We start from the raw sequence: 12,194 nt of genomic DNA on the forward strand, positions 1-12,194 counted from the left end.
AGCAAAGTCATGACAAGAAAATACATATGCAACATTAGCACTGTAGATGCACTGAATTTATATATTGCAAGGATACTTTCTTACCCGTCTTTTTGGCTGTGGAAAGCCATCTCTATGCCTTCGCCTTGCTCGCGAACGTGAGTGGAGACCCAGTCCTTTACTGAGAGGGTCAAATGAGTCTAAAGTCAAATCAACATCATCATAAGTTTAATTTATATGATTTAAACAGGCCCATCTAGAAATGACAGTTTGAGACATTATTAAAGATCTTAAAATTAGCATTTCCACATGTAGATATTCATATTACATGACACTGTGCTGAAGTCCCTTTCAATAAATAAGCTGAGGAAGCTCAGGCAGAGGACATGGAGGAAGTCCCATACAAGGGACACAGCGAATTCTAAGGGGAAGAAAAACCCCCAGAAACTAAACAAGTTTTTGCTTTTAAGAGACTTCTTTCTTTTGTCCAATAAAAAACCATGTCATGGCAGGACACAAAACAACAAATTTAAAAGGAGTCAAAGAAGAGTAACTGCTATTTCTTCCTAAATCATCTAAGGAGGTTTACTTTGAAGGACAGCAAAAGTGTGTTCTATTTTATAAAGATGGGGTATCTTTAATAGAGCAGACATATTGCAGCTTTAACATATGTTTGTGTTGAATGGAAATATACGCCTTTTTAAGCAAATTAATTGACTGCAGTAAAGATAATGAAAAGTAGTACAGTGCTTATTCAGAAACCCATGCACATATTTATGACAGCTCTTTTTTTCCACGTTACACAAACCTGATGGGAAGTCTGCCTCCAGGTCCTGTTCCATATCCCCTTTGGAGAACTGCCTAAGCTCAGGGTCTGGATCCTGCATGGCATTCGATCGTAAGGCATAGTGATTCAACTCATCCTCCCAGCTGTGTGGAGTTGAGACTGCTTCTGATTCTAGATCCCCACTGTAAGTGCTGCCTTGGTCTGTGGTTGAAAGAATCACATAGGTAACACACCAAAGGAAAAGAAGGACAAAGATCAGCAAGTTTGAAAGAAAAGGTACCGTGACATCAAAGTCCAATTTAGTAATGAAATACTAACCTTTCTCAAATAACTTGGGGTCCAGGAACAGCTCATGCTCAGATGTTTGAGAGCCTTGTGGAGAGAAGGAAGATGGAAAAGAGACAAAAAATATTATACAGAGGGATTTCTGCAGTGGATAGTGAGTAGCTTGCTTTGCGTTATTTCAAACAGCAGTCTAAAATGCAGCACTTCTTAGCTCATAAAAAACTGTTCTAAAAGGTTTAAGGACAGCTCTATCTTGCGCCATGCTAGTGCAGATTCTCAGCCCCCCGGATCTCCCTCCCAAACAGTTCTACTAATATATCTTTACCAGGGCTCTGGACAACATCTCACAATTCAGAATTATTCATACATATTTATTTCCCTCTATTCCTCAGGATTCGCTATTTTTGGGGGATCTTTTGCAGACAAATGGAACTTCTGTTTCATTTTTTTCAGTCTATTCCTTTCCTAACATGGGTCTTATCTCTGCTCCGTCCAGCTGAGAAGCCCTTAGGTTGAAGAGCTCTAAGTTACTGCTACCAGATCCTTCTTCATCAAATACACAAAGCTCTGGGGTAGCAGCTCAGCATTCACAGGCAGTTGTTACTACAAATCTAAGTTATCTCAGCTGAATGCTGCCCTCAAGATCACAGAAGTATAAAATGGTGGCTGGCCATTGTCATCTACTCAGGTTCTGTGCCAAGCACAGCTCAGCTAGGTTCTGGGCTATAAACTTCTGTAGAACAACAAGAGCTGGCTTGTGGGGAGATCAGGACCTGAGACAAGGAATTAAGTAGTACTACTGAATGAACTTTACATGAAAAACATCACCTTAGAATGGAAAACAAAAAGAAAGACTACGCAGCATAGAAGGAAAATTATTCTTATACTGCTTATGTGCTTAAACTCTCAAGAAGGCATGCTGGCTTTCTCTAACTCAGAAAGTAAGACAACTTTTAAATGGACTGCCTCTTTCCCTAGGCAAATAAAATGCTGATGACAGCATAGAAAGGTTTATCACAGCATAATGCAGGGCAGTGGGGTCCAGTCCAGGCAGAGTTGACATCTGCCTACAAGCCAGTGTCACTGTGTCCTATTTATTTGCATTTCCTTTTAAATTTGATCACCTACCTCCATGAGAGTGAGATTTTTCCTTTTCTTCATCTTCTGCAATCATTTCTGCCATCTGAAGGAGATCAGCCTCAAATGGATTGGTGGGAATCTTCTCCTTGATGTCCTGAATGGTCTCAATGATCTTGTCAGCATTATCAAGAGTAGTTGGGATAAGCATGGGAACAGGTACCTACAACAGACACACAGGAAAGTACACATTTCTTAGCACTGTCGTGTTTCACAGAAAATTAAGCATTTTTTGTCACAGAAAATGCAGAAAAAGGATCCAGCTATTTTCCTCTCTATTGCTCCTACTCTTTTTTAAAAACCTTTTAGCCCATCTGCAGATTGAACAATTCGCTGCCCCTCTGCAAAACACTCCTGAGTGTCCCTTTTCCACTTTGCTGCCAACATTTATAATTATTTCAGGTTTCAGACTATTCATCATGCACAACACTGTTCAAGTGATAAAGGATTAGTTGCAATTTTCTCCCAAGCTCTGATTCCATTCCACTGTTGGATAGACATAAACATGAGAGAAGAGCTTCTTCAGTGGTTGAACATGCTGCCTTTGCAGCACCTCCAGCTTCTGATAACCTTGTGATCTAAACACTAGGATCTGAAATTGAACCCAAGTTTCTTGCATGGGATTAATCCATGTTTTTTTTTCCCCCTGAAAGTATCACAAGGGGTATCTACTTGTGATACTTGAGTTACAAGGAATTTGAAGTCATGGGCAAACAATGGAGAAGTTACCCAATCAGGTATTATGTTATACACAGGAGATACTCATTCTACATTCTAGAGATTTAGTTCTCTAACTCAATTCTTTTGAGGATAGGGTTAGATCTGGACCACTGGATAAAAGGTACAGAATTAAGGTACCTTAGCAGAAATAAATGACCTCAAGGTCAGTGCAGCTATACTTTTTGCAACCATTCTTTTCCTGAATACTGCTTACTGGATCTATCTAGCCATAGCAAGAAGAACAAGCATAACTACATTATGCTTTGATCTGTTGAGACTAATCTTTAAAACTGCCGGCCACAAAACATAACCCATGAGTTCTCAGATGTGCTAAAGAGAAACTTACAGGTACCGGCACCCCAAGTGGAAAAGGCGTATACTGGGTGAAGAGATGAACGGGAACCGGAACAAACACAGGTACAGGAACAGGCACCACAACGATTTTGGGTTGAACTTCCTCTTCCTCTGTTATATTAAAAATAAATTTAAAAAAAGTGGTTAGGTTCTGAAAAACGAGTGAATCTACGGCAATTCAGTAACATCCAAGTGTGGGCCACAAAGAATTACCAGTTCCATTAGTGGTGCCTCTTGTCAATAACTTCCCATGCACAGCCTTGTGCATTAACCCCAGTGACTCTTAACATAGTGCACGCATACAAATATATGGATAACACACAGCTCTTAACAGAGGAATACCCATCAGGTAATAAGACACAGCTAGGTGAAACAGGCCAGGATTGTATACCTATATTTATGTGAGGACTGCGATTTAGACCTGACCTTCACTATCTAGCTTCCATCCCATTTGTATGGCAAAAGTAAAACACCAAGTCCCAAAAGATATCAGAGAGTCTTCCCTATTTATTTGGCTGGTTTCAGAAGGATTCCTTAAAACTTCTAAGACCACTGTTCAGAAGACAAATGCATGCTTGTGTTTTCATCTGTAAAAATTAGCGTGTTTATGAAAAACTACTTGCAGAAAAAGTGGATTATTCAGTGACTGCCTATGCAACTAATACAGTTGTGTTTAGAGGCTAACTTAGATTTTGGTATTCCAAGCTTTTTTATGTACTTACTCTAGCGTGTTGCTTGCATCTTCATGTTAAATTTTAGTGTTGATATTAAGAATCATTAGAACTATAATTCACTGACGGGTTAAAACAGAGGTTTTGTACATAAGGCTCTATATTCAAACAACAGCATATTAGCTCTAGGATGATGGCGATGAATTCTAGATACAATTCAAAGTCCCTAAGGGCTCAGTTTTCAGGCATCCTGAATATCTTTGGGAGTTAAACGTGTTCAGAACCTTTGAAAAGCCAAGTTCTTTATCATTAGAATGGGTGTGATCTTAGGCTGGGAACCTGAGCTCTAACCTCAGTGTGACACAAGACTTTTACATGGCGCTAAACCGTTCTGCACCACTTTCCATAAAAGTAAAATTATGGTAACACCCTTTTAAAGATTAGTTGGAGCCAATTCTATGATGCATTTCACATTTACTTCAAGAAATTTGCATGGAAATCAAGACTTTGCTATCTTTTAAAATATTAAATTCCCTGTTCATAAAAACACTGTATTTCTCATTCATCTGAAATACAGGCTTTTTTTTTTTGATAAAGTGATGATCTGATACCTACCTGTCTGGCATTCCTTGTTTTGTGTGTGAGGTTTGCAAGAGGTGGCCTTGGTCTGTGTGATAGGCTTACACAACAATGCTTTGTTTTTTAAAAGTCTGGGAGGTTGTGATGGTGGCAGTTTCAGGGCATCTGTCTGTGTACTAGCCTGGTTTTAAAACAGAAAAGAACATTGAAAAAGATGAGTATCTGTTATTACTGGCTAAGGCTGTATGAAAAGAAACTTCTTGCAATACAAGTTAATTATAGATGTCATTTAAAAATGAGAAATTAATAAAAAAAATACTCATTATTGGAGTGTGTTTGCTACAAAAATTATTGCAAAAATAGAATTTGGCATCATTTTGCATTTTGAGTGCCTTCACATCCATCATCTGAAACCGGTTAAATTCAGCTAACTTATACAATTAAGTATACAATACTTTTGTTCTTGTCAACAATGCAGAGAACAAACAAAAAAAGGGCATGTGAATCTATACATAAAATATTGCTTCCTAAATTCTGATTTTGGAGTCTACTGCTAACAAAAATTAAGAACCAAGACGACCAAGTTAGTTTTGCAATTACCACATTAAAGTCACAGTGCTGGCAGTCAGAAAAATCCAGTAAACTGAGCAAACTGATGCAAAGTCACTGAGAAGGAATAAATATAAAAAGTAGAACACTGGAATTTTTAGAATCAGTTCTGCTGAAAGCAGACTGATTAATTATGCTCCTAAATTTTCTGCATACAAGGCTGAATATTTTTCTCTCTGTGATCTGCTCTAATAGCATGACCAGATTACAATACAAGCTCCACTATGGGGAAGCATGTATTTATACTTGTGCCCATAAAGCAAAATGCTGCTTAGAACAGCAAATCAGCAGTCTACTAGTACATGTAGGAAGAAAGACTTGTGTGCATAAAACTTCTAGACTTCTGTGAAGACACACATTTTACATCTTGATTACTGTCAGAAAAAGGGCAGTTCAGGTACAAGCTGCAAAAAAACTAGATACAAAATACTCAATGTTTTAATAATTTGGCGTATTTTTGATCTTGTCTGAGCAAAGCAGAGAGGGATTCTCTTGTAAAACTTACATCTCCAATGATCTTTGCTGTTACAGTAGGGACTGCACCTGTCAATTAGAACAACGTAAGATTAGTTCCTGTATTTTTAACAGGGAGGACCCTAAGCTGTTAAAGTCAAGAGAATAGGCTGTAGCCGTGTTGGTCTAAGGACATCTTCAGCTGAGGAAGCGTCTAAGGATGCTTCCTCAGTCTGACAAAGGGTGTTTGTACCTGAAAGCTTGCAAAGAAGAATTTTTCCAAATATTCTGGTCTAATAAAAGATATCATCTACCCAAAGAACCTTGCCTGCCTAAGGTCAAGAGAATAAATTCCCATTGAGCCTGAGTCTTTGTTGATTTTTTTTTTTTTTAAACTTTGCATAGTCACTTATGATACAAGCATGTAAAACCTGGCCATCTTGATTTAGCAGCATTTTGCACAGCTGCAAAGGCAGGCACAACATGCAGGGAAATGGAGATGGAGACTTATTGTCTTCAACTAGAGCAGGCTTTAATGCTGTATCTCAGGTTGGTGAGAAAGCAAAATAAAGGTCCATGGTAAAAAAAAAAAAAGAAAAAGATGTAAAGCCTCTGGAATTGCATATTTAGCTGTCCTACCTTGTAATACATTGTTAGAGTTAACCGTGGGCTGAGCAGCAGGGGTACTTGCAAGGGACACCACATTTGCTATAACAGGAGTCGAATCCTTCCTTACTGAAGGAGGGGCTGCTGCAGCTGTTGGTGCTGTGGAAAGGTTTGCTGGTTGAAATGAATGGAAGAAAATAAAGCAGTGTAAGCAACAGCACTAGAAGTAACAAGATGTATGTATCTATTAGACCTGCTACAAGCACAAAGACCCACGCCCACAAACCTTTTCTAAGGGAGTGTGTGGTTATGTTGATATCAAAATGTACTTAATTTTTGATCAAAAAGATGCTTTCTTTAGCTGCCATAACCAAATCATAGTAGCTATGACCCAGTCAGTGAGAGTCCATCAAAGCAAATCATCCCAGCATGAAAAGGACTTTGTTTCTACTATTATCTTAATTTACAACAGTCAAATGGTAGGGTAGATTTGCACCTTACAGACTAACATCAGAGATGCACATGCTTTTGTAAGCAGCAGCTTGCTTCATCTGATGCTGAGACGGGACAGCAGCTGAATTGTTAAAACACAATATTTTTAAAGCACAACATTTACAGCAGTGCTATGGACCCACTGAAAAAAGGCCCCTAATGTGGTGTGGAAACTAAGCAAGGCATACAATTAATTTTAGAGTTGTCTTACGAAGCCCTTCTAGAGTCAAGAGCTGTTAGGTCTTTTCTGCTTGTAAGCGCCACATCTTTACCACAATCTAAAGTAATTTTCAGACGCCCTCCATTTTATTAAACAGCCCCTGTCATTATACTAGATTCTTGGAGCCTGATTTTCAGAGGTTCTGTGTATCCCCTGCTCATTTGCCTCTGTACTCTCAACTTTTAGTACAAATCAATGTCTTTTCCATGTAGATACACTGAACAGCCACACATATGCAGACAGTGTTTAGTTATGACCTGTAAGCACTGTATAAATCAATTAGACAACAAAATGATACTCTTGGCCTGGGACAAAGCTTCCACTGATGTCAAAGAGAGACTTGCAGGAGGATCAAAGTAGAATCTGGTCAGAATGCATATTGTAAACTTGTAGTCGATATTCTGTACTGTGTGTCAGGTACCTTAACATTGAAGTTGCACTCGTTCAGTGGGATAGTATACCCTTCTTTAGGGTCACTGTTATTTCTGCTCTTTTATTTCTTTGTGACTTTCTGTGCTTATCACAACTGCATTTAATTCTTAGACACTCATAGTTCCTCTTCTCATAGGCTTTGCTCCCACCCTCCTTCCCACTTCTCTGGCTAAAATAATCAGCAATATATGTATGTATGTATGTATGTATCTACAGCTTAGATTTAACAAGGATACTCAATAAGGTTGAAATATGGCTCTAAAAGTGCCAGAATGTCTACAGGCTTGAAAGACAAACAGCTGGGATTATATGCAGCACACATTTGTCTTCTCAGTCAGAAAGTTTACTAACTTACCTTTAAAAAAAAAGCTAAAATTCTATTAAATCTGTTTGTCCTATATAGCAAGCAAGCTATGAACCTACCACTTCTGCAATAGATGTTACTAAATATCCTAATGAAAAGTTCACTGGCAGGAGGTTTTCCCAAACGATTATACCACCAATATGCAAATAAAAGGCAAGATGACTCACATCCTATTTTACCTGTGTTGTTCTGGGGAGGGGGTTCAGACACAGTTTGCTGATTACAGAACATCAGAATACAAAGCAGATTGCAAAAATGTTTGATCTCCCCTTGCCATTTCATGGACTCACTGAGTTTACCTTGCCTCTTACAACCATCACACTTGGCCATCTACAAAAAGCAGAGGGGGCAAAAATTAAACGCTCATATGTAAGGACAACTGAGAGCACATATTTGTGATCCCCTTCCCATATAGCTCTGAATAAATCAGTTAGTCCCCACAAAGCAATTTATATAAGAATACATAATTTATTGGCGCCAGCCCAAAACAGTCAAATAAATCAGAACATCATACCGTGCTCTCCTGTAAGGCCTTCTTACGTGCAAAACTGGCATTCAGAAGATGTAGGAGCACGTATACAAAAGGCTGGGCACCTAACCCTCCACCTTTTTTTATATCTTTGGAAATCTCCCTTGTAAAGCTGAGAAGCTGCTACTTTAAACAGCAGACAGGATTTTACAGTGATATAGAAATACAAAATAGAGAGTTGTAGGTCTCCCCAAGCTGGACACTGAACAAGCAGCACTGAAGAATCAAATAACCTAATTATGGCAAAAAGTCAACTTACAGAATATTACAGAATTTTGCTCTTTTAGACACCTTCCACAGCGAAATAAGATCTTTAGAGGAAACAGTTCCATGGTAAAGAGCTCATAAATATCTTGGCCTTAAGAGACTTTTCCCCCCAACTATGAGATTTAGATTCAGGGACAGTGATGCATAGCCATAGCTTACCTGATAAAACAAAACCGTAAATTTAGACATGCATTCTTCTGAGCAAAACTCCTCCATCTTCCCACCAAAGTGATTCTGGACCAGTTTGGGGGAAGCCTGTAAACAGTAACTGCACATTTTACAGTGGTTTCCCCAGCGTTTAGCCAAGTCATGTTTATAAAGCAGTTTACAACCTAAAAAAACCAAAGGAAGAACAAAAAATATGTATTTATTTTTTATTAAAACTTAGCTGTCTTTGAACATCTAATTCCTTGAGTTTATTCATGACTATACTCTTGACATGAACAAGTTAACAGAAAGCATGGACAAAGCCCTATTTGAGAGATGAGATTTCTTTCAGCATCACCTCTATTATTCTGATTTTATAGCATACATTTTCCTGTCTGATTTACCTAATGCACAGCCCTGCCTTTTCTTACCTTCACTACAGAATGCCTTGTCTATGCCTGAGAATCGCACTGTCTCTTTGACAATTTTCTCAATTTTGCAGTATTCACACATTGCCATTACACTGGTTCTCTTCTTATACTCATCACAGCAGGTCTTCCCACAAAACTGAAACATTTTACCCTACAGTGAAGAAAAATGATTCAGTTACCAAACTTTGAACACACCTGTCCAAATTTTGTTTTGTTTTCAGTCTCTCTCTCTCTTTTTTTTTAAATGATTTAAAATCACTAATTGACAATACTGGACAGTTACCCCCCCATTTATTTTAAGAACAAGTATAACTTCAACAGCAGCAGAATGTTTCCACAGAAGAAGAATCTACCAACGTGTTTTGTTCCTGAGCTGGAGGTATTGTTTCTACGTGCAAGAGGGAATGCTGCCTAGACAGCTAGTCAATCCTTGGCCTTTCCTCTGAAGTAACCAACAAAGAAACAAATCAGGGCCAATTTTGTTGGCAGTTCTGCCATACATCAAAATTATACTTAAAATCCCACAAGAGCCTGCCAAAGCCAGACACCAGACAACTACCACTGGATTCTTGTACCAAGTTATGGTGTGTTTTTCCCTATCCAGAGAGATCCATATGCAGAGCCCTAACCTTTATTACCTTGTAGTCAAGCAATTCAGGTTTGGTTGCAAACAGTCGGTTACAGTGCTGACACTTGAGTTTCACAACAGTGCGGGCAAAAGTAACTTGCTGGGACTGAGCAGCGAGCCTCTGTAGACCAGCTGCAGCTGAGCTGCTCATGGAGCTGGGGGAGACAGTCGAGGTAGTGCCACCTGCCGATACCGTTGCCCCCGAGGGAATGCTTACAATGATTTGACCCTGAGACAAGGGCACCACAGAGGAATTCATTCCTGCAGGCTTGTTGAACAAATTCTGTGGATAAGCAATTGAGGAAGAAATCACATTTTGCAACAGGAAAACCCATCTCTCTGATTTATGTCAATATTTTGCTATTCTATTAACTGAACTTAGCAAAAAAGTTTAGACACAGTACCTGAAAAGCTACTACGCAGCTGTAACTGCAAAAATTGCGTATGCTCCCATCTGACATAGCCAAGTGATACTGAGGGATTGCTGAAGTTTTGCAGCTGTTACACTGAACTTGGACACCTGATTGAAAAAATATTGGGAAATACGCAATAGTGAATAAAGATGAAAAAAGCATTATAAATATTGTATTCTGTACATACAAAAACACAGGACGGTTTCTGAATAAAAGGACGGATTTGTAACAGAGAAGGAACAATTTTCCATAGAAGAAAAAGCTAGAGTAAGGGTGGACTGAGTGCACTAATGGGATCCTGATATAAGCCCTGTAATAATTATGTTTTGTGCTTGTTGAACACCGACTTAATCCTCACAACATTCTTAAAAAGGTCAGCAAGTGTTTGCCCATTTTACAAGAAGAACAAGTGGGGGACAGAGAAACTAGGTAACTGCCTAAGGGTCACAAGTGAAATAGGTGTCAGCTCTGAGCTTAAAAATGCAAGAGTTTGGGGAATACTCCTGGTCTGAGACCACCCCTGCCATTTGTAATATGTTAAAATTCACCCTTTAAAACAAAAAAAGAAACACAGAAGTTGCCGCTTAAATAAAAAAATACTTTTGAATGGTGTGGAAGAAACTAGATGAACTGCGACAAGCATCAGATTACTGGTATCAGTACATCTAACCATTTCACCAAACATATGTACTTCATAAAAATATAATTATTAATACTGTGGTACTAGAACAGTCTGCATAAAATGTGATACTGTATATTCTCTAGTAAGAGCAGATGGTTAATTAGCTACGAATCTCTTAATTGAAACAGACACCATCATTCAAGCATTAGTACCAGAACAAAACATTTGCTTGAGTTGGGATACAGATAGGATAGGGAGACCAACAATTTCCACAATCACAAAACTGACAGACATCTAGACAGAGAGAAGACAACTCCTGTGTTTAAAAAATGAAGACCAGCGAACACTGTCACATGCAGGGTGGCATTCTGTTCTCTTCAGTCTATTTCGGCATCTAGATTTGGTCTACATGGCATTTTTTCATCACACAAGTCCCCTCCCAAATCACTTATACAAAGGCTGGTAGTCCACTGTGCATGTCTTACGCACCTGGATAGCAACTACATAAATCACATCAACTGAGCATAAATAGTAGCAGCTGGTGCTCATGTGTGCGCCCCTAAGGCCATATAGCAGTTCTGGATACAAAGAAGAGTTGAGCAGAACTCATGACTACCACACTCAGCCTCAGGACAGGGAAAAGCCATTGTGTGCCCATCTGTTCTCCACCACCATATCTCAGTGGCTACAGCATTCACTAGGGATGCTGGCTGTCTAGAGTTCTAGGTCCTCCTCACCTAAAGATTATGGACAGGTGTGTGTTACATGTTGCTGAGGAAAAATGCCTTTTTCCTGGCACAAAGAGCTAGCATTTGTGGTGGAAGAAGAACCACTTCCGTGCTTTAGGAAGTTTTCTAGCATCACCCATAATGCCTGCACATTTATGTGATGCAGTAACAGACCCTAGGACTCCCAGACTAGGGGTAGACATTACACATAAACCGGTGTAAGTGATCCAAAACTGGTTTAAACCTGCAACAGAACAGAAGTTCAGGGCATGCAAACCTCTTTCAAAATGGCTGAAACTGGTTTAAGATGAACCTAGCTGGACATACTATCAGACTTAACTAATTTAGGTCAAACCAGTTAACGGAACTTCTGTCCCATATCCCTTTTCAATTCAAGTTAAGTCACAGTCCCCCAGTATCCCAGAATGCTTTGCAGCCCTGGGCTGTGCTGTCTGCTCTATTGGAGCAGGGCTGGCCCCTCTCTCAGAGCTAAAGCACTAAAGCCTCTGCTCCTAGGCACTACCTGTCAGCCCGGTGCAATGAGGGGGGACAACAAGGAAATGGACCCCTGACCTCCCTAGCCCCAAGTCTGTACAGGATAAGGGAAAGGAAAGCCCCAGCAGTGGGGCCTTTTTGCCCTTGGAGCAGCTAGGCGAGCAAGGCTGTCTCAGCCCCATTTCCTCTCCAGCCCTCAGCCGGAAGGGGTGGGGAACCACACCAACCTGGTCCTGGTCCTGGTCC

At 39.6% G+C, this 12,194-nt stretch overlaps 1 protein-coding gene across 5 annotated transcripts in view; it reads right to left on the bottom strand.

Annotated features, from left to right (window-relative positions):
• The window catches only part of LOC109318469 (zinc finger MYM-type protein 4-like), a 52,001-nt gene that overhangs the window by 17,279 nt on the left and 22,528 nt on the right, over positions 1-12,194 (bottom strand). For 4 of the 5 annotated variants that reach the window (XM_019547758.1, XM_019547756.1, XM_019547760.1 and 1 more), the window contains exons 11-23: positions 10,095-10,210; positions 9,701-9,973; positions 9,063-9,213; positions 8,644-8,816; positions 7,856-8,018; positions 6,214-6,354; positions 5,627-5,664; positions 4,549-4,693; positions 3,255-3,373; positions 2,180-2,351; positions 1,085-1,138; positions 788-967; positions 85-179 (exon numbers count right to left, since the gene is read on the bottom strand). In XM_019547758.1, coding sequence (XP_019403303.1) covers positions 85-179; positions 788-967; positions 1,085-1,138; positions 2,180-2,351; positions 3,255-3,373; positions 4,549-4,693; positions 5,627-5,664; positions 6,214-6,354; positions 7,856-8,018; positions 8,644-8,816; positions 9,063-9,213; positions 9,701-9,973; positions 10,095-10,210 — 1,820 coding nt within the window. The remainder of the gene's footprint in view (positions 1-84; positions 180-787; positions 968-1,084; positions 1,139-2,179; positions 2,352-3,254; positions 3,374-4,548; positions 4,694-5,626; positions 5,665-6,213; positions 6,355-7,855; positions 8,019-8,643; positions 8,817-9,062; positions 9,214-9,700; positions 9,974-10,094; positions 10,211-12,194) is intronic. The other variant, XM_019547759.1, reaches the window with a different exon arrangement.

This window comes from Crocodylus porosus, unplaced genomic scaffold (assembly GCF_001723895.1).
Source record: "Crocodylus porosus isolate Cpor-Errol unplaced genomic scaffold, CroPor_comp1, whole genome shotgun sequence".
Classification (NCBI taxonomy): Eukaryota; Metazoa; Chordata; order Crocodylia; family Crocodylidae; genus Crocodylus; species Crocodylus porosus.